The sequence below is a fragment of the Onychomys torridus genome, chromosome 8 (genome assembly GCF_903995425.1).
Source record: "Onychomys torridus chromosome 8, mOncTor1.1, whole genome shotgun sequence".
NCBI classification, from domain to species: domain Eukaryota; kingdom Metazoa; phylum Chordata; class Mammalia; order Rodentia; family Cricetidae; genus Onychomys; species Onychomys torridus.
This window is the reverse complement of record NC_050450.1, coordinates 84,013,197-84,039,293: the sequence shown is the minus strand read 5'-3', so window position 1 is coordinate 84,039,293 and position 26,097 is coordinate 84,013,197. Positions and strand designations below refer to the sequence as shown.

The following is a 26,097-nucleotide window of genomic DNA, read 5'->3' as shown; positions in this document are numbered from 1 at the left end:
CCTATGTACTCTAGCATCTCCCAAGATTACTTGCCGCTGAGAGAGCAGGACGTAATGGCTACCATTGCAGCAGACAGTCCTGTGATCATCCCTTGGCTCCTTCTACTTCAAACTATCAACAGCAACACTACCTACCAAAGAATCTCTACTCCAAACTATGCCCTGAGAAAGAGAGTCATATTACAATATCCTTGAAGGTGGAAACAGTTTTACAGACAGGTACTCTGAGAGGTGACATACATCTTTAATGCTGGCACTCTGGGAGCCAGAAGCAGACCTATCTCTGTGAATTTGAGGCTAGCCATGATTTACATAGAGAGTTCCAGGCCAGCCAGGGCTACATAGGAAGACATTGTCTCAAAAAAAAAAGTAGTGACTTTCTGTCTCTCTTTTTTTCCCTTCTCTCTCTCTCTCTCTCTCTCTCTCTCTCTCTCTCTCTCTTTTAATTTTTGAGGTGGGGGTCTCACTAATTCAGCTCTTTTGGCCAGGAACTTGCTGACATCTTTCTGCCTCTGCTTAGGGAGTGCTGGAATTAAATTCGTAAGCCGTCACACCTGGCAGGACAATAATGAACTATTTTCACAGGTTACCTCAGACTGCTTCCAGGGAGAGCTGCTTTTTTAAAAAAATTATTATTGCCCATTATTTTTCCCATTGTCTTAGTGCCCTCTGATATCTCCACACGGATTTTGTGTGGGAGTGAGAGAGGGGAGGATCCAGCTTTTGAAACTGCCATCCATGGTATGATGGTGTGCACTGTCTGGTCCTCTGTGATTGGAGGAGGAGGAGGATGATCCCAATTCCACCTCAGGCTTTTAGATGAACCACGGGAAAAGTGTGAGTCCCAAGAGACCTTCTTTACACTGTGCAGCCATGGCTGTCGGGGTAGGCATGTTAGCTACTGTGCGGCCATGGCTGTCCGGGTGGGCACGTTAGTTACTGTTCTCATTGTTGTGACAAAAGCAACTGATAAACGGCTTCTTCTGCTCAGGACTTGAGGGAACATCCTTCGTGGGAAAGACTGGCGGCAGGGGAGTGAGGCAGTTGGTCACATTGTACCTGCAGTCAGGAAGCAGAGAGAGAATGCATTACTAAAACCTCCTCCTCCTTTTCATCTTCTTCTTCTACTTTCTTCTTCTTCTTTTTTTAAATTTTTATTTTATTTTTTTTGAGACAGGGTTTATCTGTGAGGCCTTGGCTGTCCTGGATCTCAATCTGTAGATCTGGTCTCAAACTCAGCAATCCATCTGCCTCAGCCTCCCAATGCTGGGATTAAAGGCACGTGCCACCACCGTCCAGCCCTCCTCTTCTTTTTAAGTTCACGTCTAAAGATTTTCTTAATTGAATTTTTAAAATGTTTATGTGCACTGGTGTTTTTGCTTGCATGTGTGTCTGGGTGAAGGTGTCGGAACTCCTGGAATTGCAATTTTACAGGCAGTGGTGAGCTGCCATGTGGGTTCTGGGAACTGAACTCAGGTCCTCTGGAAGAGCAGTCAATGCCCTTAACCACTGAGCCATCTCTCCAGCCCCCACTTTCTTCTTTTTAACTTAATTAAAAAAATTCTTTCTGTTTGTGTGAAGTGCGTGTGTGTGTGTGTGTGTGTGTGTGTGTGTGTGTGTGTGTGTAGACGTGCACACAGGTGTGTGCATGTGAAGGTTCAAGGTTGAGGTCAAGAGCTGTCCCCTTGTGCGCTGCACATCTTTTAGCCAGGCAGTGGTGGTGCACACTTTTGATCCCAGCACTCAGGAGGCACAGGCAGAAGGATCTCTGAGTTCAAGGCCAGCCTGGTCTACAGAGAGAGTTCCAGGACAGCGCGCTGTCTCACACACACACACACACACACACACACACACACACACACACACAGGCACACACATACACAATTAAAAAAAATAAGTCTTAAAAGTGAGTTTCTAGCTGGGCGATGGTGGCACACGCCTTTAATCCCAGCACTCGGGAGGCAGAGGCAGGCGGATCTCTGTGAGTTCGAGGCCAGCCTGGTCTACAGAGTGAGTTCCAGGAAAGGCACAAAGCTACACAGAGAAACCTTGTCTCGAAAAACAAAAACAAAAACAAAAAGTTTCTAAAACAAAAGGCAAATCTTGTGGAGATTCCTGTGGTGTGTACAGACACAAGTTGACATTGACTGACAGTTGGAGGGAGATTAGAGGAGAATTACAGTGATCGGAATGCTCTTCGTACATTCATGAACTTGTCAAAGAAAAATGCAATAAAAGTTATAAAAAGTTGAAAACATCATCATCATCATCATCATCATCATCATCATCATCATCAGATTACCTTCCTGTGTGGGGACAAGAGGAAGAACTACCCAGGGCTCAGGCTTCTGCTCTTCTCAGTTTCTGTTCATTTCAAAAGCAAACTGTGCAAGGCAGTGGCATACCAGAGGGACACAAAGTCAACCACCCACCCACCCCGGGCCCTTATTTTGGCATTAACTTTATAAGTTGCATTCTGGACCTTTCTTGGATGTTTCTTTTCTCTCTCTCTCTCTCTTTTTTTTTTTTTTTATTTTTTGTTTTTTGAGACAGGGTTTCTCTGTGTAGCTTTGGGCCTTCCCTGCCTGGATCTCACTCTGTAGACCAGGCTGGCCTCGAACTCATAGAGATCCATCTGCCTCTGTCTCCCGAGTGCTGGGATTAAAGGTGTGCGCCACCACCGCTCGGCTAGATGTTTCTTAAATACAATCCAACCCAAACAACAGACTCGATATTATTTCAACCACCTGGCCTGGAAACACAGGCTGGCCTGTTTTAGAAGGACAAACTTTGCACTTACTCGGTAAAAATTAAGCCTTTATTAGCAATCTCCTGCTAGAACAATCTCTGTTAGTGATTATACCTGAGGACTTTTCCTTAGCTTGAGTCAGATTTGGGGAATTCAGAAGTCTAAGAACTTGGGACTGAAAGTGTAACTCGGTGGTAAAATGCTTGCCAGACAAACACAAAGCCTGGAGATCCGTCCATAGCATTACCAAAACTACACATCCGGGAATTTAAATTTAAAGCAGTGTTGTACACCTGTAGTTCCAGCACTTGGGTGAGGGGGTGGGGGCAGAAGGGCAAGAAATGAAGGTGGTCGTTGGCTAGACAGTGAGTTTGAGGTTGGCCTGTTTTTGTTTTTTAAAGGAAAACTCCAAGCACCATGAACATGGCTCAACATGTAAAGGTTCTTGCTACCCAGAGAGACAAACCAAATCCAATCTCCAAGTCACACATGGTAGAAAAAGGGAACTCACCCCCAAAAGTTGTCTCCTGACTTCCACATATGTGCCATGGCACATGCACACTGATGTAACCCCCTCACGAAATAAACAAATTATAGTTTTTAAGAGGCTAAGAAATTGATGAAGAGCTGGGCATGGGGGTACATGATCTGTGAGTTTGAAGCCAGCCTGGTCTATAAAGAGAGTTCCAGGACAGCCAGAGCTGTTACACTGAGAGACCCTGTCTCGAAAAACAAAACAAAACAAACAACAACAAAAAAAAACCCAAACCAAACTAACAAAAAAAGTTGATGAAGAAAATAAGGGTCTATTTTCTTCTAGTGTTTCTGTAATTTGGTTAGTTTAAATGAAGGTGGAAGCTTCAGAGTCCTCATCCAAATGGATCTCAGCTGAACTGCTGCTCAAAAGCCTAGAAGCTTAACCACCTAAATGCCTCTAGTTTCTGGTTTTCACGCCTTATATACCTTTCTGCTTTCTGTCATCACTCCCTGGGATTAAAGGCTCACTTTCTGGGATTAAAGGAGTGTGGAAATGCCTGGCTATTTCCAAAGTGGCCTTGAACTCACAGAGCTCCAAACAGACTTCTGCCTCTGGAATGCTAGGATTAAAGGTGTGAGTGCCACCATTTTCTAGCCTCTGTATCTAGTGGCTGTTCTGTTCTCTAGTAAGTTTATTAGGGTGCACAATATTTTGGGGAACACAATACCACCACAGAGTCCCCATAATTTTTTAAATATACTTGAGTGTTTCTGGTCATGAACTTATTCCATGTACTTGTTGATTGCTGGATCAATAACCAAGCTTTAAAATCATTACCTCTTTAGAAGCTCAGCCTGGAGCCTGTTACTCCTTCTCTTTTCTTTTTTTCTTTTTGTTTTTTGAGACAGAGTTTCTTCATGTATCCCTGGCATGCATGTCCTTCAAGGCCATGTAGACCAGGCTGGCCTTGAACTCACAAAGATCTGCCTGCCTCTGCCTCCCAAGTGATTTCTTTATTTATAGGTCTATGGTGGTTTGGTGGTTTGAATAAGAATGGACTCCCGTTAGGGGGCTGGAGAGATAGCTCAGAGGTTAAGAACGCTGGCTGCTCTTCCAGGGAACATGGGTTCGATTCCCAGCACCCACATGGCGGCTCACAACCATCTGTAACTATACTCACCCTCTTTGGGTACACAGACATACATGCAGGCAAAATACCTACACATACAAGATAAAATAAAAATAAAAATTTTAGCTGGACAGGTGGTGGCATACACCTTTAGTCCCAGTACCCAGGAGGTAAAAGCAGGCGGATCTCTGTGAGTGCAGGGTCTACAGAGAGATGGTATGAAAACCTGGTGCAGACTGACTTGTCAACCTGACTCAGACTTCGGGGAGGCTAATGGCAGGTGGTTCATTGTTCAGCATATTGAAAACACAGTACAATTTGGGAAAGGTTTTTTCAGGCAATAACCAGTCCAATTCCAGGTGCACAATAAGGCTTGAGGTGGGACTACAGAGAGACTCTTCTACAAATTAAATGTTTTATTTTATAAGAGTTGCTGTGGTCATGGCATCGATTCACAGCAATAAAACCTACCTGAGCCAGGCTGTGTGGTGGCGCACTCCTTTAATCTCAGCACTCGGGAGGTAGAGGCAGGTGGATCTCTGAGTTCAAGGCCAGCTTGGTCTACAGAGTGAGTTCCAGGACAACCAGGCTACACAGAGAAACCCTGTCTTGAAAAACCACACACACACACACACACACACACACACCAAACAAACAAACAAACAAACAAGAAAACAAAAAACAAAAACAAAACCATACACAAAGTCCTAACTGAGATAGCCGGCGAAGCTATTTCCAGAGAGGATTAAACAGGGGGCTCCTTAAGGCTCAGGAAGTTTCTGAGTTAAAAAATCCCCTCCAGAAACTCAAATCTCAAAAGTTCCTAAAAAACAAAAACAAACAAACAAAAAACCCAATGGAACAAGATGGCTTTCTGAGGCAGCCTTCTTACTTCGGTGGTCTTTGTGATTTCCACCATGGCATACCGTGGCCAGGGCCAGAAGGTGCAGAAGGTGATGGCGTAGCTAGCTTTTCAACCTCATCTTCAGATACTTGCAAAATAGGTCTCCGATTCAAGTCTGACTGAGCAAGTGAATATGCGGATAGAGGGTTGTATTATTGGCTTTGATGAGTACATGGATCTCGTATTAGATGATGCAGAAGAAATTCACTCTAAAACAGAGTCAAGGAAACCTCTGGGTGGGATCGCGCTGAAAGGAGACAATATTACTCTGCTCCAAAGTGTTTCCAACTAGAAACCGGCAAGCACTTGAGAAGTTGACGAGCAAGTACAGTAAAGGTGTCTTCTGTTGGGAGCACAGTCCGAAATATTTATTCATGTTGTTTTAGTGGCCCTTATGTTATTATCAGGTGACAATAAATGCTGTGAGATTTTGTTTGTTTGTTTGTTTGGTTGGTTGGTTGGTTGGTTTTTCGAGATAGGGTTTTTCTGTGTAGTTTTGCACCTTTCCTGGAACTCACTTTGTAGACCAGATTGGCCTCGAACTCACAGAGTGCTGGGATTAAAGGCCAGGGCCCTCCTAAGACTATGAAGGCAGCACCTGCCGGGGGTGAGGCTTTCCCACCAGCTTCCAAGCTGCCTGGAAGAGTCTCTCAGACCCGGAGAGCTGCCTTCAAGTTCTGCAGAGAGCTCCAGGGTTGCAACTTTCATGAGTTGTGGTCCATGTTGGGGTCCACCTTTTGGTGACACAGCTGCCTTTGGGTTGTCTCTTCTCCCGTGAGAAACCTCTCGCCCCTATTCCTGATAAAGTCGATGAGTCACCAAGTTGGACCTTGGTGTGATCATTATACTGGTCTGTTGTCATTCTTGATTTAGAGTGAACAGGTGTTTGTTCTAGTCTCCCTAGAAAGAGGGTCCCAGCACAAAGACCTACTCTGATGCAGGTGTACTATCCCTTGGGCCTGGGGCAACAAGTAAAAAAAAAAAAAAAATGACAAACCCAGAGTTCTAGACTTCCCCTTTCCCAACTTCCTGTTGTGCTGTGGTGTGAGGAACCTCCTTGGGGCCGACGCCGCAATGACTGCCTGAACTTCTGAAACTGTGGAGCCAAGATGCTTTTTGCACATCTTCTAATCAACTTGTCATGGAAGTGGCTAATGCATGAGCTTCCTTGCACCCTCCGTTTTGAGATTCTTTTGCCCATCCCTCAATTTGGGATTTTCCTAAGTCCGTTGTTACTCCTTCCTTCTCTGTTTCTGAATTGCCCTTAGAAATCCCTTTCACCTTCTTTAAGAGAGCCTCTCAGTGGCCTGGAGCTCATCATTAGGCGAGACTGGCTGGCCAGTGAGGCCCCAAGATCCTCCATTGTTGTCCTGATTATCTTGGGATTACAAGCACATACCAACGTACCCAGCTTTTAAAAAGTATTAATCCAAGAGTGGTGGCGCACCCCTTTAGTCCCAGCATGAGAGGCAGAGGCAGGCAGATCTCTATGAATTCAGGGCCAGTTAACTCCAGGCCAGCCAGGGCTATATGGTGATGCCCTGTCTCAAACAAAACAAATTAAATGATTATTATTGAGTGTGCATATGAATGTATATGTGCAAATGCCATGGCTCAGGTGTGGATGTCAGAGGACAGTTTGTGGGAGCTGGTCCGGTCCTCCCGCTGTGGGTTCTGGGAATCAAGCCCTCTTTTGCCCATGGAGCTCTCTACCAGTCCGTACTCAGCTTTTCATGTGGGTGCCAGAGACTGAACTCAGGTCCTCCTGTGCAGCTTCTCTGAATGAGCTATTGTCCCAGCTCCTTGAGGTCAAACATTTTTAATGCATGTTGCTTTTTCTCTGTGTGTTCTGCCAGCTCCAGATTTCTGTGGCTCCTCAAGATCTCACTCATGATCCTAGGACTTGCCATTCTTCTATTTATAGTCAGAAGTGTGCCCTTTCAAGCAGTGTTCATCAGCTTCATGTCAGAGTTCCCGAAGCCTGGGCCGGGTGGCTCAATGATGAAGCTTCTACCTGAGAAGCACCTGAGGAACCTCTTTACCTATGAAGGCATCTGGTGAGACTCTGGGTCTCTTCCCTGCTTCTCCCTGGGGCCCTAGGCCATATGGGCAGTTCTGAACAGGTACTAATTACTAAAGTGACTCTCAGAGACCAGGCATGGTCTGTGGGATGCAGTCTCTGTCCTCCACAGCACCCAGAAACCATACAACCTCAGGGGGAAGATGCTGCCTCTTGGCGTCTGCCCTACTGGGACTCACTGCCAACTGAAGTGCCATGGCTCTTGGGTTTAAAGAAGCTAGGTGGAGGGCATAATTCAAAAGAGGGCTCTAGGGGTTGGGGATGTAGCTCAGTGGTAGAGCGCTTGCTAAGCTCAAGGCCCTGGGTTCAATCCTCAGCTCCAAGAAAAAAGAGAGAGAGAGAGAGAGAGAGAGAGAGAGAGAGAGAGAGAGAGAGGGCTCTAGGGCATGGTGGTACACTCAATAGACTGAGGTAGGGTGTTTGCCATGGATTGGAGGCCAGTCTGTGCCACACAGACAAGATCTCGTCTCTAAGTGGGGAGGGAAAAGAAAGAGAGGAGGCTCTTCAGTCCTTCCCTTCACCTCCCTCCTGCCTGCCTCAAGCTGTCTCTGTGAGGGGCCGCCCCAGTTAGGAGAGCCATATAGGAAAAGAGATTTTCAGGGTGAGTGTCACACAAGATTAGGGCTAAGGTCCCCTCACTCCCTTCAACCATCCATATGTATTTTCATCTCTTGCGTGTTTTAGGCTCTTTCCTAAAAATCAGTGTGACTGTGACTCCGGCCAGCTTCGAAGAAAATACAATTTTCAGGGTGCTTATAGCCAGAATGACCTCCCAGCTGTGACTGTCAGGAGACAGATGGAATTTGAACACTTTCAGAGGAGGTGATGCGGGTTATGGGGGTTCTCGGGTCACCAGGGAGTACAAACACCCATTCCAAGTGCTTAAGGGAGTGAGGAACCCTCAAAAAAAAAAAGTCTGGATCTCACCTTCCTTCAGGGCCCCTGGGAGGAACCATCGGGAATAAAGAGAGGAAGGCAGTAGAGAATAGTCCTCCAAGGGAGATCTGGAGGGTTTTGTGCACATAAAACATTTCAATAAAATCAGTAGAGAGGGCTGGAGAGATGGCTCAGTGGTTAAGAGCACTAACTGCTCTTCCAGAGGTCCTGAGTTCAATTCCCAGCAACCACATGGTGGCTCACAACCATCTGTAATGAGATCTGGTGCCCTCTTCTGGCCTGCAGGGACACATGCGGGCAGAACACTGTATATATAATAAATAAGTAAATCTTTAAAACAAACAAACAAACAAACAAAAACCTGAAAAAAGATCAGTAGAGAAAAAGGAACAGAGAACTCAACACTGCTCACTCAGTCATGGTGGTGGTACAGCTGTGAGGTGCCCAGCCCAGCATAGAAGGTGACTCTCTATGCTGGGAACATACAGTCAGCCAGCTCTGTGGAGAGTGTCACTTTTTATTTATGAGTGCTCTGTATGTCTACCAAAATACCAGCAGAGGGCATCAGATCCCACTATAGATGGTTGTGAGCCACCATGTGGTTGCTGGGAATTGAACTCAGGACCTCTGGAAGAGCAGCCAGTGCTCTTAACTGCTGAGCCATCTCTCCAGCCCAAGTGGGTCACTTTTTATCTTTTGACGGTGCTGGACACTGATCCTAGGGCCTCTTATAAGCTAAGCAAGCACTCCATGCCCCACCCCCAATTCTTTCCTGTGGTGCTGGAAATCAAACCCAGATCCTTGTATATGCTAGGCAAATGCTCTACCACCGAGTTACAGCCCCAGTCCCTCCTTTTCAGTTACAAAGGATGGATACCAAGATTGTTGAATTAAAATAAGTTTTGGCTGGTTTTTCTTGAAGGGGATTTTGTACATGCTGGGCAGGGTAGTACTTATCTGTAATCCCAAAATGTGGGAAGCCGAGAGCAGGATTATAAATTTAAGGATAGCCTAGGCTTCATGACAAGACCTGCCTCAGACCAATAAGATGGAGTCACTTGTGACAGCCCTTTAAAAGTAACTAAAAGCCGAGAGGTCTTAGAGAAATACTTCTTATGCAGGGCTGGTTGGCTATAACTGAACGTGAACCTTGATTCCTGCTTGCATTGAAGTCTATGATACTTGTTTTCGGCATAGACATATTATTCCACCTCAGGAAGCAGGCAAATATAACTGTCTGTTAGGGATGCAAATATTCTTTCATCAAGATTTACTTTTTATTATTTGAAATCATATGTATGTGCAGGTGATAATTTCACTTGTTCTTGTTGATTATGAGGGTGATTTTTAAAAAGTGTTTTGTTGTAAACTGACTCATTCTTGCTGTCTCCCGAAGAAAAGGGCTGCCCCGCCCACCACCTCTGCTGGCTCCACCCAATCTCCCCTTTGGATACCCAGTCCATGGAGTGGAGGTGATTCCCCTGCACACAATTCTCATCCCAGGTAGGTACACCTGCATCCTAAAAGGGTGCAGCCAGTCATTCACTGGGTACACTTGGCACAATGCAGGAAGCTTGTGGGACTTTGTGGAAGTCCGTGGGTGAGACCAGCTCCCACCTTTTGATGGGTTCTTGGGGGGAGGAGAGAGGAATGAGGAAGTATAAGACAAAGATAGACGGAGACAATAAGAAAGACAGAGACACAGGATAGCTTCGGGAGGGCCCTGGGTTAATACCCAGTCACCTCAAGGTTTATTCCAAAGGGCTTTTTATACAATGCCAAGGGGCTAGGCAAAAGACCTCCCCCTTTCAAGATCAAAGCACAACAAACAGCCAAGTGTAGACCCTTCCAAACACCTGGTGACCACGCCCGTGTCCAAATCATCCCCTTATGCAGTCCTGCTGGGTAAAGCAAGCCCAGATTCTCTGACCCTGAGTAAGTTCTCACTAGAGAGCCTCTATGGGCTCCCACAGGATTTCCTCCCTGATTCCCCAACCCAGAATCTCTCTTGGTAGCTGCAGATTCCCTTTGGCTCTAAGGTAACATGGAAGTTGGAATTCTGTGGGCCTCTGGGGAGGGGTGGTCTTAGGGAATAATTGGCTTTCAAAGGTCCTCTAATACCAAGAGTGAATTGAGGAACCTATCTCCAGGGAGGATGTTTTGAAAAGAATACTTATATCGGTTCAACTCCCTTGTCGGTCAGGAAGAGCAAGTGGCTCAGCAGGGAACGGTACCAGGGCCGATGCCTGAGGTCTATACTCAGGACCCACATGGTAGAAAGCAGCTTCCTCAGGCTCTTGACCTGCCCACATGAACCATGGCATGCATGGACACCACCCCCCCCACACACACTCCCTATGCACAAAATAAAAAAAAAAATTTAAATGTAAAATGAAACAACAAATTCCTTTCCAAGCTCTGTGGAGGCACATACCAGTACTCACACAAGTCAGGAGACTGAGGCAGGAGGGTCAGGAATTTGAGGCCTGCCTCAGCTACGCAGTGAGACCTCCAGATCAAACACCCCCAAATTAAAGTAAATAAGATTAAACAATAAAGACAAAACAAAACTAGCCCTTCATGGGGTCTTTACGCATCCCTCTGCCTCTCCATCGTCTGCTTTCAAAGCCAAGTGCAGCAAGGCCAGGAGACACTGTAATCAATAAGTGCATTTTCCCCATAGAAGTGGTGCGTGGACTCCGCACCATCTAGTGAATGCCTCCCTTGCTATGGGCTCTTGGCATCCAGAGGCAAACAGTGGCTCCCCCACAAACACACCATGAACCATGGAAAAGACCTGCGTTGAGCTGGGTGACAGTGGCACATGGGACCCAGCGAGTCTCCATGAGCAAGACCCAAAATATCCAAACTCACACTGCTAACAGGTGGAGACGAGGGCGAGTGCCCGGGATAAAAGACATGCAGGTACCAGATTTGTGGCCGGCCTTCACAATGGAACAAGGAGTGGGAGAAGCAGCCCCCTTGGCCCAAGAGCAGCTAAACCTCTACTGCTTGTCAAGCTGAAGTCACACTTACATCCTGTGAGATAACTAATAAATTTTGTCCAGAGGTAGAGCGCTGTTGATTGAACCCAAGGCTTTTTAGACAAGTACCATGCCAGTGAGTTATACCCTTAACCCTGGTAATGATTTTGAGTAGCCATTTAAAAATTATTTTACATTTTGGGTAGCTCATTTATTTAAAAATTCTATTTGCTTGAGTTTTATCTAAAAATACTTAGTATTTATGCATCTGTATGTATCTGTGTGAGTATATATGCACATGAATACATGTAGATGTATAGTTAGCGGTATCCTCTGTTACCTCTGCCTTTTCCTTTTGAGGCAGGTTTTCTGGAGTTCATAATTCTCTGGCTGGAAGTCAGCAAGTCCCAGCAATCCCCCTGTCTCTGTGCCCCTCAGATCTAAGATAACAGGCATTTGTGGGACCTGAACTCAGATCCTTATGATTGTGTATCGAGCACTCCTAACTGCTGAGCCATCTCTCCAGTCTGTTGGTTGTGTGTTTTTAATTTTGATAAAATAATATTAAATTGCTTAATCCACTTAGTAGTTTCAAGGAGTACTGTCACAAATAATTTGAGAGTCTTGGAGGGTCATTTTTTTGTTTGTTTGTTTCCTGTTACATAGATAAAATATCCTGATAAGCCAGGTGGTGGTGGCACACAATTTTAATCACAGCACTCAGGAGACAGAGGCAGGCAGATCTTTGTGAGTTCAAGGCCAGCCTAGACCACAGAGCGATTTCAGGGCAGCCCGTTTTCAGGTTCCTTCTGGCTTTACCCAGCAGGTCTGCACAGAGGATGATTAGGACCACAGGCCTGAGTGCAGGTGTCTGAGATGGTCTGCACTTGGCTGTGCTGGGGGAGGAGGTCTTTTCTCCACCCCTTGGCATCTCTATAAATACCCTGGGGCAGAGACAGTCAGGGCCCGTTGGAAAAGGTTCCAGGCCCTCTTGAGGTTATCCTTTATTTTCTATCTGTTTATCTTCGTAATATAAATCCTTCTAATATTTCCTGTTGCTCACACTCAAAAAAAAAACTCTGGGGAGCCCTGCACTGTCTCCACTCTGCCTTAACTCTTCCTGTTTCCTCCTCCCAAGTACTGGGCTCAAAGGCGTGAGATCCCAAGTACTGAGATTAAAGGTGTACGCCACCACTGCCTGGCCCTTAGTGGCTAGCTCTGCACTCTGATCTCCAGGCAAGCTTTATTTTTTTTAGAGCACAAACAAAACATCACCATACTCCATTGTTGCTTTCCCTTCTGTAGCAGGACCATCTGGAAGGGGCTGTGTGAGTTCACAGAACCCAAAGCTGAGGGTGAGCACTGGAAGCCTTAGACCCATGTGTGTTTGAGACCATGGCACCATCTGACAGCCCCGGGAATGGGGACTGGGGTAGGTCAACTGTCTGATAGAAAATGACACTTGGCGGGCTCTCCAGATATGTAGGAGTCAGAGGTAGGGAAGTGTACTAGGGAGTGTCAGTGTTCTCTCAGACTTGTTTATGGTCTCTCCTGTGTCTTTCAGGCCTCCAGTATGAAGGGCCGGATGCCCCGGTCTATGAGGTAAGAGTCCCCAGCCCAGCGCTTTTGGCACTGCCCCACAACGGTGGCTGATCTCAGCCTTCAACCAAGCCCTATTGATTATCCAGATGAAACACCACATGGATACAAAGTGGGACATGGGGGCAGCGCACAGGGGTGTTGCAGTCACTGGAGTTTTGCTTTAGGCAGGAGCTGCTGCCACATTCACGCTGCTGCCTGTGTGGTCTCTGACAGCAAAAGTATAGAGTGCTCTGCTTTTCCCTTCTCAGAGCAGCTCTGGGCTGAGGTCTTAGGACTGGATGTATGATGGCTGAGGTATCCTCTCATCCAGGACCTGCAAAAGGACCCTGGGAAATGAGGCTGGGAGTGTGTGTGCGTACACAGGGAGGAGTGTGGAGGCCGGAGAAGCACGTTGCTGTCCTCCACTACAGGGCTCTCCACCCTATTCCCTTGAGACTCTGGGGAGCTCACTGTTTTTTTGTTTTTGGTTTTTTTTTTTTGGCTAGGCTGACAGCTAGCAAGCCCCCACCACCCTCCAGCCTCATTATCTTCTTCGGTTTTTGGGGTTGCCTCACTTTTTATGTGGGAACTGGGCACTCAAATCCAGGTTCTGATACGTATACAACAAGTGTTCTTATCCGCTGTGCCGTCTCAGCTCAGAAGTGGGATCTGCATCCTCTGTGCACAGAGACAGATTGATTGGAGGGTGGAGTGGGGGTGAATGAGCTGCTCTGTGTCTTCGGAGGCCTCCTCCATCCCCCACACAAGCCCTCCCATCCTATCACTCTTCATTTTTCTCATAACTGTGATTCATGTATTTGTGAGTGTGCTAGGGATGAAATCTAGGCCCTCACACACGCAGGGCAAATGCTCTACCACTGAGCCATGCCTCTAGCCCCTTCTATTATGTGCTTGTCTGTGCCTGGTTACGGTGTGGCTGTGGCTGTATGCTTCTTACCTTCATGGTCTACGCACTTGCTTCTCAGAGAATTATTCGTTGATTGGCCTGAGTTTTTGGCAGGAGTGGTACCACCCAGCCAGTCGGTTTCCCACAAAGATGCCTGGCTATTGCAGACAACCAGAGTGGAGCCCTGAGAGTTGTGGGGATGGAGAGAAGCTTGCTTCCAGCTACAGCATCGTTAGGTAGACCTACTGGGCAGAACTTGCTCCCATGTGGGCTGCAGGTGTAGCAGAGCAAGAATGGTCTACTCTTAGCTGGGTGGTGGTGGCCCACACCTTTAATCCCAGCACTTGGAGTTTCAGGACAGCCAAGGCTCCACAGAGAAACCCTGTCTTGAAAAAGAGAGCTGGAATGGAAGGAAGTGCCTTCTACACTGGGTGAGGGAGATGATGGGCTTACAACAGCGGTTTCTATTAGTAACGAAATGATTTAGCAGGGTTTGTTTTGTTTATTTGTTGGTTTTATTTGTTTTTTGGTACTGAGAATTGAACTCAGGTCATCATGCCTGGCTAGTACTTTGTGCATGCACGCCTCTGTGTGTGTATGTGTGTGCATGCATGTACATATGCATGGAGGCCAGAAAAGCCTTCTGATCTCTCAGAGCTGGAGTTACAGGCTTTCACAGAATGCCCAGCTTGTCAGGTGGGTGCTGGGCCCCATGTTCTGTTCCCTGTGATTGTACAGCTGACCCACCTCTCCAGCCCAGTGGTTTAGTTTTTAATATACTATGTTTGAATTGCATGTGAGCCTTCCTAGCAGGGGTCTTGGTTAGGGTTCCTATTGCTGTGCTAAACACCACTGCCGAAAGCATCTTGGGAAGAAAAAGGCTTATTTCAGGTTGTGGTTCCACATCACAGTGCATCGTCAAAAGTCAAGGCAGCGGCTGAGAGCAGAAGCCACGGAAGGACACTGCTCACTGGCTTGCTCTTTCTCTTCAAAGTGAACTTTTTAAATTTCTTTTTGCCTTACTTGCTCTGTTTTTTTGTTTTGTTTTTCCTTTTTGGTTTGAGACAGGGTTTCTCTGTGTAAACAGGCTGTCCTGGAACTCATTTTGTAGACCATGTTGGCCTGGAACTCAAAGAGATCCACCTGCCTCTGCCTCCTGAGTGCTGGGTTTAAAGGCGTGTGCCAGCACTGCCTGGCCCATTTGCTCTCTTTCATTGTTGGCCTGCTTACGAGTGGTTACTAATAACCACATGACAGAGTCAATAATCGGCGGTCTTGAAGTCTCCTCTGCTGAAGAAGTTAGCCCATCACTTTTAGACTTAGCTTCAGGCAAGTCCTTAGGATGAAAGTAGAAAGCAGATTTTTACCAAATTATCACAAGGACGATCTCTAACCCAGGTGCTGATATTGTTGCCCTCTGAAACCTCTTGAGCTGGGCCTCCACAATCCACAGAGCTTCCTGCACCACTGTCTTCCAGGCTCCTACTAGGATGGTCCATTAAGCTCTGCTTATAGCACTTAACCACTTTCCTAGTCCAGTGTCCCCAAATCTTCTGCATTGCTTCAAAAATATGGTCATGTCTGTCACAGCAACCTGATACCAATTTCTGTCCTTGTTACTTTTCTATTACTGTTATAAAATGCCATGACTGAGGCAACCTATAAAAAGCTCTTGATCTGTTTGTTTTTCTCTAGACAGGGTTTCTCTGCCTGCCTGGCGGTAGGAGACTTTTGAAGTCTCAAAGCCTTGCCTCCAGCAAGACCACACCTTCTAATCCTTCCTGAACAGTTCCACCAACTGGGGACCAAGTATGCAAACACATGAGCCTTTGGGGGCTGTTCTCATTCAAGCCGCCACACAGGGTGAAGGCAGGGGGATGAGCCAGGGACAAACATTTTTTTTCACTATTTTTTTTCTGAGGCAGGGTCTCTCCTTACCTTATCCTGACTGCCATGTAGACCAGGCTAGCTTCAATCTCACAGACATCAGAGTGCTGGGATTGAAGACATGTGCCACCAAACTGTGCTGAGATAAGCATTTTGAAACCACTTGAAAATGGATGATAGATAAAATCCTCTGGCAGGGAGCTGTGTGTTCCCCAAAATATTGTGCACTCTAATAAACTTACCTGGGGTCAGAGAATAGAACAGCCACAATATTAAACACAGAGGTTAGGCAGTGGTAGCACATGCCTTTAATCCCAGCACTTGGGAGGCAGAGCCAGGAGGATCTCTGTGAGTTTAAAGCCACACTGGAAACAGCCAGGCATGGTGACTCACACCTTTAATCCCAGAAAGTGAGCCTTTAATCTCAGGGAGTGATGGCAGAAAGCAGAAAGGTATATAAGGCATGAGAACCAGAAACTAGAAGCATTTGGTTGGTTAAGCTTTTGAGCAGCAGTTCAGCTGAGATTCATTCTGGATGAGGACTGAGAGGCTTCCAGTCTGAGGAAACAGGATCAGCTGAGGAGCTGACGAGGTGAGGTAGCTGTAGCTTGTTCTGCTTCTCTGATCTTCCAGCATTCACCCCCATACCTGCCTCTGGGTTTGCTCTTATGAATAAGACCATTTAAGAGTCACGCTACAGCTGTGCTACAATAAGAGAAAAAGACCCAGAACCAAGTCCTGGGAAACTCGTGTTGGATATCAGAGGGAGGAGGAGGAGGAGGAGTGATTGACAAACAGTAATCAATAGTGGCAGCAGGGAAGCTGGGCAAAGTGGCCCCGTCTGCGACCCCATCTGCAGCCCTGTCTGCAACCCCATCTGTGACCCCAGCTACTAGGGAGGTGCAGGAGGCAGGGAGATCTTATGAGTCCTGGAGTTCAAGGATGGTCTGGGCAACACAGTAAGACCTCAGAGGGAGGAGGTGGGGCATGAGGAGGAGGGAGAGGAGGAGGAGGAAGGAGGAGGAAGAGGAGGAGAAGAAATAATTTAGAAGTCTTGAACAGTGTTCCATAAACCCAAAGATAAAAATGTTTGCAGAAATGAGTCCTTTAAATCCATGAGTCTCTAGGTCTTGGAGGTGAGGGAGGGCCATAGCTGAAGCACCTACTCCTTTTACAACCAGCCTTATCCTGTCCTAGCTCTTGATGGGTCTCTACAATCTAGGTGCTCTGCCCCCTGCTGGTCATCCTCGGTACTTGCCTTTCCTGTGAATGGCTTTTTCTCTGTCCATGGCACTGAGAACCAGGGTTTGGAGGACGGGAGACTCTAACGTTTCATTGGATAGAACAAAGAACCTCTAGAGATGAATGGGGGTAACCGATAGCTGCACAATAATATGACTACTCAATGCTACCCCCAGGTCACGCTGAGAGCTGCTCTGGGGACACTAAACACCCTTGCTGATGTCCCAGACAATGTGGTGCAGGGCAGAGGCCAGAAGCAGCTGACCATTTCCACCAGTGACCGGGAGCTCCTGAATTTCATCCTTCAGCATGTGACATACACCAGCAAGGTGTACCAGCTTCACAAGGTGGACATGGGTGAGAGTCTGTCTTCCGATTGCAAAATGCTGAGGAGGCTGGAACATAGTGCCAAATCCCTCTCAAAACCTTCCTCCTCCAGGAAGCCAACATGCTCCAAAGATTCTTCCTGTGTGCCAGATTCTAAGCCTAGACACGTACCTTCCTATTTATAGCCCCCAATAGTGTCCTCTGACAGGAACAGAGAGAAGGGAAGTGGACCCTCCTGTTACTTTAAAGGCATGCCCACAGGGACCTGAACATTTCCCATCAGACTGTAGTTCCTAAGGGCCTCAGCCCCCAGTGTCACCACAGTAGCCTGCCTATACTATGTGGACACCTTTGGGGACACTGATCCAAACCTTAGCACCATCTGATTCCTTCTATAGTTGATGGAGTTTTGTTTTGCTTGATAGAGGGTCTCAGAGACCCCAAGCTAACATCGAACTCTGACTTGTACCTCTTCCTTCTGTTTCCACCTCCTGTGTGCTGGGATGACAGATATGCACCTCCACGTAAGGTTTATGCAATGCTGGGAGTCAAAGCCAGGACATCCTGTGTGGCACACAAGCACTTTACCCACTGAGTTACACCCCTAGTCTTCTTGTTTCTTGAGACAAGCTCTCATGTAGCCCAGGATATCCCAAACTCTCTTATGTAGTTGTGGCTGGCTGGTCTTGAACTCCAGGTCTTCCTGTCCTCATTTCTCAAGTTTTGGGACACACTCAGCTTATTTTTTGTTTATTTGTTCATTTGTTGAGACAGGATCTTGTTGTGTATCCTGAGCTAGCCTCAAATAATCAATTCCTATACCTCAGCCTCCATAGTGCTGGATTATAGGCATACATCCCTATGCTTGGCTAACTTTATCTAGTTCTGTTAGCCCTTCTCTGTAACTTTTGTATTTATTTGTCTTTATTTAAATTCCATTCAGTTGTTTATTGGGGGGGGGGGCATGGACATATCACAGTGGGCATATGGATGTTCGACAATACCTTGTAAAGGATGGATCTCTCCTGCTGTGTGAGAAGGAGAGATGCAGGGATCAGACTCAGGTCACCGGATTTGGCAGGAAGCACATTTACCTGTGGAGCCATTATGATGACCTCTCTGCCCTCCAACTCACAGAGATCCGCCTGCCTCTGGGCAGTGCTGGGATTAAAGGCGGGCGCCACCACCGCCTGGCCCTCTCTGCAATTTCTAAAGCTGCCTCAGCTTCTCTTTGCATCAATATCTTGTTCTGAGCACTCATGGAAAGAGAGGATGCTCCTAGTTCTCCGTGGGGCCTTGTCTCTCCACACCCCCATTATAGAAACTCCTGAGAGAGCAGATCTGGTCACCCTCAGGACAGCCTCAATTTCTATCTGCATCAGGTAAAAGTATTCTCTGCTTTCTTTTTCTTTTCTTTTTTGAGTAGCTGGCATAGCACAGTAACAGGGGGAAAATGCAATATGAGCAAATAACAATTTAGCTCAGTTGGTAGAGGACTTGCCTAGCATACACAGAGCCCTGGGCTCAATCCCCAGCACTACTTAAAACTGGGCATGGGGGTGCTATGCCTAAAACCCTAGCACGTGGGAAGTGGACTCAGGAGGATTGGATGTCCCAGGTTATTTCCATAGTTATAGTGCGCATCCTCCGTGCCTTCAGATTTTAAAGCATTTCCCTTCAGAAAAGACCCTTGCGACAAGGTGCAGAGGACAGTACTATCTTGGTCTTGTCATTGGGGAAGCTGGGGGAGGGACTTATTTCAGATAGCTCTTGGCAGAATCAAACTTAATCCAGATCCTTGAATCTCCAGCCCGTTCCAGCAGCATGTCCTTACAGCAGGTTGCCCCAGGAATGCATAGGCAGGAGCCAGGATGCTCAGCCTGCTGCATGGGTCCTCAGTCTCCTTCCACAGGGCTCTTCCTACAGCTGCTGGCTTCATTGGCTTCCTCAGGGCATCAGGGTCTTATCAGAAGTCACACTACCTGGGCTCTTACCTTTCTTTTCCTTCCAGTGAGTTTGGAGTCCAAGTCCTCAGTGGCCAAGTTTCCAGTGACCATCAAACAACCTATTGTAGCCAAGTTGTATGACCCTGGATCTGGTAAGGTTCTTGTCCTTGGGACCCAAGGATTGAATCAGGCTGGGTGAAGGTCAGAGGGTGTGGTGCTTTGAATAACAAGGGCTCCCATAGACTCACATATTTGAATGCTTGGTCCCTAGTTGGTGGAACTGTTTTGGGAAGGATTAGGAGGTGTGGCTTTGTTGGAGGAAGTGTATCACTGGGAGTGGGCTTTGAGGCTTCAAATGTGCATGCCAGACCCAGTCTCACTTTTTTTCTGCTTCCACTTGTGAATAAAATGTAAGCTTTCAGGGTCTGAAGAGATAGTTCGGTGGTTAAAAGCACTGACTGTTCTCCCAGAGGACCTGGGTTCGATTCCCAGCACCCACATGGCAGCTTACAACTGTCTGTAACTCTAGTTCCAGGGGATCTAACATAGACATACATGCAAACGAAACACCAATGCACATAAAATTAAATAAATCTTTTAAAATATATGTAAGCTCTCAGCTACTCCTAAAGTGCCACGCCTGCCTGCTTGCTGTCTTGTGCACAGTCATGATGGTCACTGTCTTAGTTAGGGTGTCTAGTGCTGTGAAGAACACCATGACCATGGCAGCTCTTACGAAGGAAAACATTTAATTGGGTGACTTATAGTTCAGAGGTTCAGTCCATTATCAGCATGGTGGGACATGGTGGCATGCAGGCAGACATGGAGCTGGAGAAGTAGCTGAGAGTTATGCATCTTGTATAGGCAACAGGAAGTGAACTGAGATACTGGACGTGGCGTGGGCACATATGAGACCTCAAAGCCCACCTCCACAGTGACACACTTCTCCTACAAGGTCACACCTACTCCAAAAAAGCCACACCTCCCAATAGTGCCACTCCCTATGAGTTTATGGGGGCCAATTACATTCAAACTACCACAGTCATGGACTCACCTTCTGAAACTGTAAGCAAGCCCTTAGGTAAATGATTTATGTATAAGCTGCCCTGGTCATGGCGTCTCTTCACATCACTAGAAAAGTAACTAAGACAGAGGGATAAATTTTCCTTTATAATTCATTATTATTATTATTATTATTATTATTATTATTATTTTAAGCTGAGGATCGAACCCAGGGCCTTGGGCTTGCTAGGCAAGTGTTCTACCACTGAGCTAAATCCCCAACCCCATTTTTATTATTTTTAATTGTGTATGTGCACACATGCACTTGTGTATGGGCGCCCACAAAGGCCAGAGGTTGGACCTCCTTTGAGCTGGGGGTATAGGTGGTTGTGAGCCACCTGACGTGGATGCTGGGAACCAAACTCTGGTCCTTACATGCTCTTACCTGCTAAGACATCTCTCTAGCTGCCTCAGCCCTTTTTTGAGACAAGATCTCATGTGGCCCAAACTGTATAGAGTTGGGAATGAGAATATTATTGAACTTCTGAGCTTCTTGCCTCATTTCCCCCAAACACTGGAGTTTTATGTGTGCACCACCATGCTCGGTTACTAGGGATCAAACTTAGAACCGGAAGTGTGTTAGGCAGGCACTCTGCCAACAGAGTCACATTCTCATCCCTTCTTCCATATTCCAGGCTAGCCTTTTCTCTTTTCCAACCTTTTTGCTTTTTTCCTTTTTCCATTTTTATGTGTATATATGTTGTACTTGTGTGTGTACATGTTTACATGTGTGTCAGCACAGATGTGTGTGGGTGGCTCACATGAACATGTGTACATACATGAGCATGTGATGTGCATGTGGAGACCCAAGGTTAATGTCTGGAATCATCCTCCATGACTGTCCCACCTCATTCATTGAAAGAGGGTCTGTCAAAGCCAGAGCATGATAATACAGCCACTCTCTCCCTGGCCAGTTGACTCTGGGCTCTGAACCCATCATCTGAGGCTGGATTTACAGACATGTTGCCACATGCCACCAGCATATATGAGGGTTCTGCGGATATGAACTTGGGGGACTTCACATTTGAGTGGCAAGTGTTTCAACCACTGAGCATCTCCCCAGCCTCTCCAAGCCGTGTGGGTTTTTTGTTTATTTTATGAGTCACATGCTTTAAAGTGAACAACCTGTTCCAGGCCCTCTGGTCTTCAAGTAGACTTCTTTCTAACTGTGCCTTCCTGAGACAGAGGCCAAGGGACTTCTCCTAGGACGCTCTTCTTAAGACTGATGGCAAGGGTAGGTCTTGAGTCCTTTAGACAGCTTCTTCTCTTCCTGGGCTCTGGAACGTTTCATCTGGAACCCTTTAAGTGACTTCTAGTATTTAGATGGAAGCAGGACACAAGGGGTTGCTAACAGAGAAACTGAAAATGAAGAATTCAGACAGCAGGAAATTGGCATGGTAAAGCCAACCAGGGATAAAAAGATATTACCTTGTTGGGAAACCTTGTACTGTTGTGGGATTTCTGAACACACTGTGTGAACACTGTGTCACTGTTTACCCACACCTGCATAAGACATCTTCTGATTGGTTTAGTAAATACCTGAATGTCCAATAACTAGGCAGGAGAGGACAGGTAGAACTTCTGGGGGGAGAGAGGAACTTGGAAGAGAAAGAGAGAGAGAGAGAGAGAGAGAGAGAGAGAGAGAGAGAGAGAGTTGGAGGGGAGATTTGCCAGCCAGACGCAGAGGAAGTCACACTTAACAGTACTGAAGAGAGGTAACGAGCCATATGGCAGAATGTGGATTAATAGAAACAGGTTAATTTAAGCTATAAGAACTAGTTGGGAGTAAGTTAAGCTAAGGTCAAGCTTTCATAGTTAATAAAAAGTCTCCATTTCGCTGGGTGGTGGTGGCACACGCCTTTAATCCCAGCACTGGGGAGGCAGAGGCAGGCGGATCTTTGTGAGTTTGAGGCCAGCCTGGTCTACGAAGTGAGAAACCCTGTCTGGAAGAAAAAAAAAAGTCTCCGTGTCATTATTTGGGAGCTGGTGGTCCAAAGAAAGACCACCATTATACATTATAATGTCTTTATTTCCCACTGTAGCTGACAAACTCTAATTAAGCACTTCTGTGTACAGAAGGCCCAAGGTCCCAACACCGACTGGTCAGAGGAGAAAGAAGCCATCAGATGACAGGAGTATATAGCTCAGTTGTTGAATGCTTGCTTAGGTTGAATCCCTGGCCTGGCAGAAAACAAAACAAAGCAAAACCCATCTGAACAGAGCAAATCCAGAGTCCAGTTCCAGCATCCACTTTTAAATTTTTCTCTAGAGAGGAAGCTCAGGAACCTGGTGACCATTGCCACCAAGACTTTCCTCCGTCCCCACAAGCTTAAGATCCTGCTGCAGAGTATTCGAAAATATTACCCAGACTTAACTGTGATTGTGGCCGATGACAGCAAGGAGCCCCTGGAAATTAAAGATGACTACATGGAGTATTACTTCATGCCCTTCGGGAAGGTACGCTCTCCTCCGAACTGGGGACACCTAGCTCCAAGAACAGGAAAGCCCCAGCTTCAGCTGCTTCCATGGTCTCCTTTAGGGAGCAGAGTCCTGTGGTAAGAGGGGTCGGGGCTTCTCTCATTCAGATGCAGAGGGAAATTGTATCAATCTCATGTTTCCACATTGATGAAGTGTTAGTTTACTCCATCTTCATCCCTGTTTGGTGCAGACGTTGACAAGGATTCTTATAAGTGACTTACCGGACATCTGATTGTGGTGTGTAGGGGTAACAGCAGACTTCTGTTCCCTGTGACTGTGCCCAAGCTACCCTCCCCACTTAAGGCCTGTTTCTTCTCCTCCCTCTCTCCTTCCCATCTTCCCCCAGGAATAGAAAAGGGAAAGTTATCCTTGATAACAGATGTTCCCCAAACCAACATCTCCCAGGAAGTAGAAGGAAACTGAGGTGAAAAGGGTTCCAGTCTGTTCCAGAGGCCACTGGACCCACTCTTTGTCTTGGTCTCTGAATCCAGAAGGTCACTGTCCCTGCATGTTTCTCTGAGGCACGGACTTCTTTGACCCAGCAGTTATCAGCCTGTCTGAACGATGGAATCCCCACAGATTCCAGCTTCCCCCATGATAGGAGGCAACCTGGCCACTGAGAATTCAGGAAACCCCACACCCAGATGACAATTGCTGATTCAGTCCCATGCCACCTGCAGGGCTGGTTTGCTGGTAGGAACCTGGCCATCTCACAGGTGAACACTAAATACGTCCTCTGGGTGGATGATGACTTTCTCTTCGACAACAAGACCAAGATTGAGGTACTGGTGGATGTCCTGGAGAAAACGGAACTGGATGTGGTAAGGGACAATGGCCAAGCTCAGTCAGCTGCAGTCTGTAGTGATGAGGAGGGATGGAGAAAATAGGAACGATGGGTGATATCACTCTGTATGCTGCAAATATGTTGCTCTGATTGGTTGATAAATAAAATGCTGACTGGCCAGTAGCCAGGCAGGAAGTATAGGTGGAATAAGCAGACAAGGAGAATTCTGGGGAGAGGAAGGCTGAGTGAGGAGACGCCAGCCCACAGTCCAGGGAGCAGCATGTAATAGCACACGGGTAAAGCTACAGTACATGTGGCAACATATAGATTAACAGAAATGGGCTGAGTTTAAGTGTAAGAGCTAGTAAGTAGTAAGCCTGAGCTAATGGCCGAGCAGTTATAAACAATATTAAACCTCTGTGTGATTATTTTATAAGCAGGCCATGGGAGTGCAGGGCCCAGGCAGGGCTGGAGAAACTTCTAGCTACATAGGAATATCAGTGTCTGAGGGAGGAGCAGAGGGGAAAGACGAGGCGGGAGAGGGGCTCACAGCTAGCCTGGAGAGCTTGTGAGTTCTGCTTTTGACCCCTTGATTGCTTTCTTTGAGCAACTTTTGTACCCCACTAAAAAGTTCACAATTGTTCTGGTTTTAAAACAGCATGTTTATTCGTCATTTCTAATTCTTTTCTGAACTGTATGAGGTTTAAGAGAACTGTGTTCTTGTTCAGTCACAACATTTAAAAATAACCTTTTTTAGATTTATTTTTATTTTATGTGTAGAGTTGCTTTGCCTGCATTTATATCTGTTCACCATGAGTGTGCCTGGTATCCACAGAGGCCAAGAGAGGGTGTTGGATCCCCTGGAACTGGAGTTACAGATGGGTGTGAGCTGCCTTGTGGGTGCTGGATAGGAACAGAACTCAGGTCCTTGGCAAAGACAAGTGCTCTTTGGTTTTTTTGTTTTTGTTTTTGTGTTTGTTTTTTGGTTTTTCGAGACAGGGTTTCTCTTTGAAACAGAGTCCTGGCTGTCTTGGAACTTGCTTTGTGGACCAGGCTAGCCTCCAACTCACAGAGATCCTCCTGCTTCTGCCTCCTGAGTGCTGGGACTAAAGGCGAGCGCTACCACTGCCCGGCTCGAACAAGTGCTTGAAACCTCTGAGACATCTCTACTTCCTCCCCAACATTTGTTTTAAATATAAAAATACAAATAAATATAAAAATACACGGTGGTGCACACCTTTAATCCCAGCACTGGGGAGGCAGTGGCAGAGGATCTCTGAGTTCAAGGCCAGTCTGGTCTACAGAGTAAGACCTTAATCTCAAAGACAACAATAACAACGAACCCTAAAGATAAAAACATTAGCCGAACCCTAAAGATAAAAACATTAGCCGTGTGTGGTGGTGCATGCTGGGAGGTGGGAGCAGAATGATAGGAGTTCAAAGCCAGCCTCAGCTACAAAGCGAGTGTGTGTGTGTGTGTGTGTGTGTGTGTGCCAGCATGTGGAGATGGGGTTCAATGATCCAGAGGACCCAGCAGCAGTGTGAGAAGAGCTGTGGCCACATGGCAGAGCCACCGAGCGTCCTTTGGAGGCTCGATCCACTGAGTGAAACTGGTATTGGAGGGAGGCAGTCCAGTGAGGCTTCGTGGAAGGATGATTCTGGACCCGGCTCAGGCCCCCGTTTCTGTTTGCTGACTAGGTTGGTGGCAGCGTGCAGGGAAATGCGTTCCAGTTCAGGCTGTTGTTGGAGCAGAGCGAGAATGGGGACTGTCTTCACCAGAGGTGGGGAGGGTTCCAGGCCCTCGATGGCTTCCCCAGATGCGTGGTGACCAGCGGTGTGGCAAACTTCTTCTTGGCTCACACAGAACAACTCCAAAGAGTCGGTTTTGATCCTCGTCTGCAAAGAGTGGCTCACTCAGGTGGGAGGTTTGGCGGGGTGAGGCAGGGAGTCGGGAGGGGGTCCTCCTCGGAAACCCCTTCTCGCTACACCAGGGATCTCCTTCCCCTTTCGCCCGCAGACGATGGAGCTCACGGTCCCTCTTGCCACTCCCACCTCTCTGTGTCTCCCCAGGCTGCCTCTGCCCACTGGAGACACCCCACTTCCTTTCCCCAAGCTCTGTCCTTTACCTCTCGTGACCCCGCTTCACATTCTTCTCTCAGAAAGTCTTCGCCACCTAAAACTGCACCTGGTGACTGCCCTCTCCCTTCCCCTGCTTCCACTCCAGAGCCCACAGTACCATTTAATGGAACCCGTTGGTACCTCTGCCCACGCTCCTGATGGAGAACCGAGGTTATCTGTTTCTTCCCTTCCAACTCCAGGACTCCCTGGAGCCAAGTGTGCGGCTCCACAAGATGCCGGACTTCTTTGTGGTTAGGAACCAGGTGCTCCCCTCAAGTGCAGGTGGGGAAGCCTGGCTGACTGCAGCTCCCTTTGTCTCCCGTTCCTCCTCTTTGCAGAGTTCTTTGTTGACGGGCTGGGGAGCCTGTTGGTGGGCTCGTGCCCAGAGGTGACTGTGCAGCACCAATCACGGGAACCACAGAAGGATCCAGAGATGGCTGCCTTGGAGAAGTCTTATGGCACATACCGGGCCAACACCAAGGCTCAGGTCCAGTTCAAGCTAGCTCTCCACTACTTCAAGAACCGTCTGCAATGCTCCACTTAG

The 26,097-nt window shown here is 47.1% G+C and overlaps 1 protein-coding gene and 1 pseudogene across 1 annotated transcript; both read left to right on the top strand.

The window, feature by feature from the left end:
- The first annotated feature begins 5,273 nt into the window (after nucleotides 1-5,273).
- LOC118588372 lies at nucleotides 5,274-5,552 on the top strand (annotated as a pseudogene).
- Nucleotides 5,553-7,042: 1,490 nt separating this feature from the next.
- B4galnt2 (beta-1,4-N-acetyl-galactosaminyltransferase 2) lies at nucleotides 7,043-26,097 on the top strand. Its single transcript, XM_036195295.1, has 10 exons — nucleotides 7,043-7,317; nucleotides 8,025-8,162; nucleotides 9,634-9,740; nucleotides 12,786-12,823; nucleotides 17,015-17,195; nucleotides 19,177-19,263; nucleotides 22,443-22,630; nucleotides 23,332-23,472; nucleotides 25,134-25,353; nucleotides 25,892-26,097. The coding sequence occupies exons 1-10, from the start codon at nucleotides 7,043-7,045 to the stop codon at nucleotides 26,095-26,097; spliced, it is 1,581 nt and encodes a 526-aa protein (XP_036051188.1).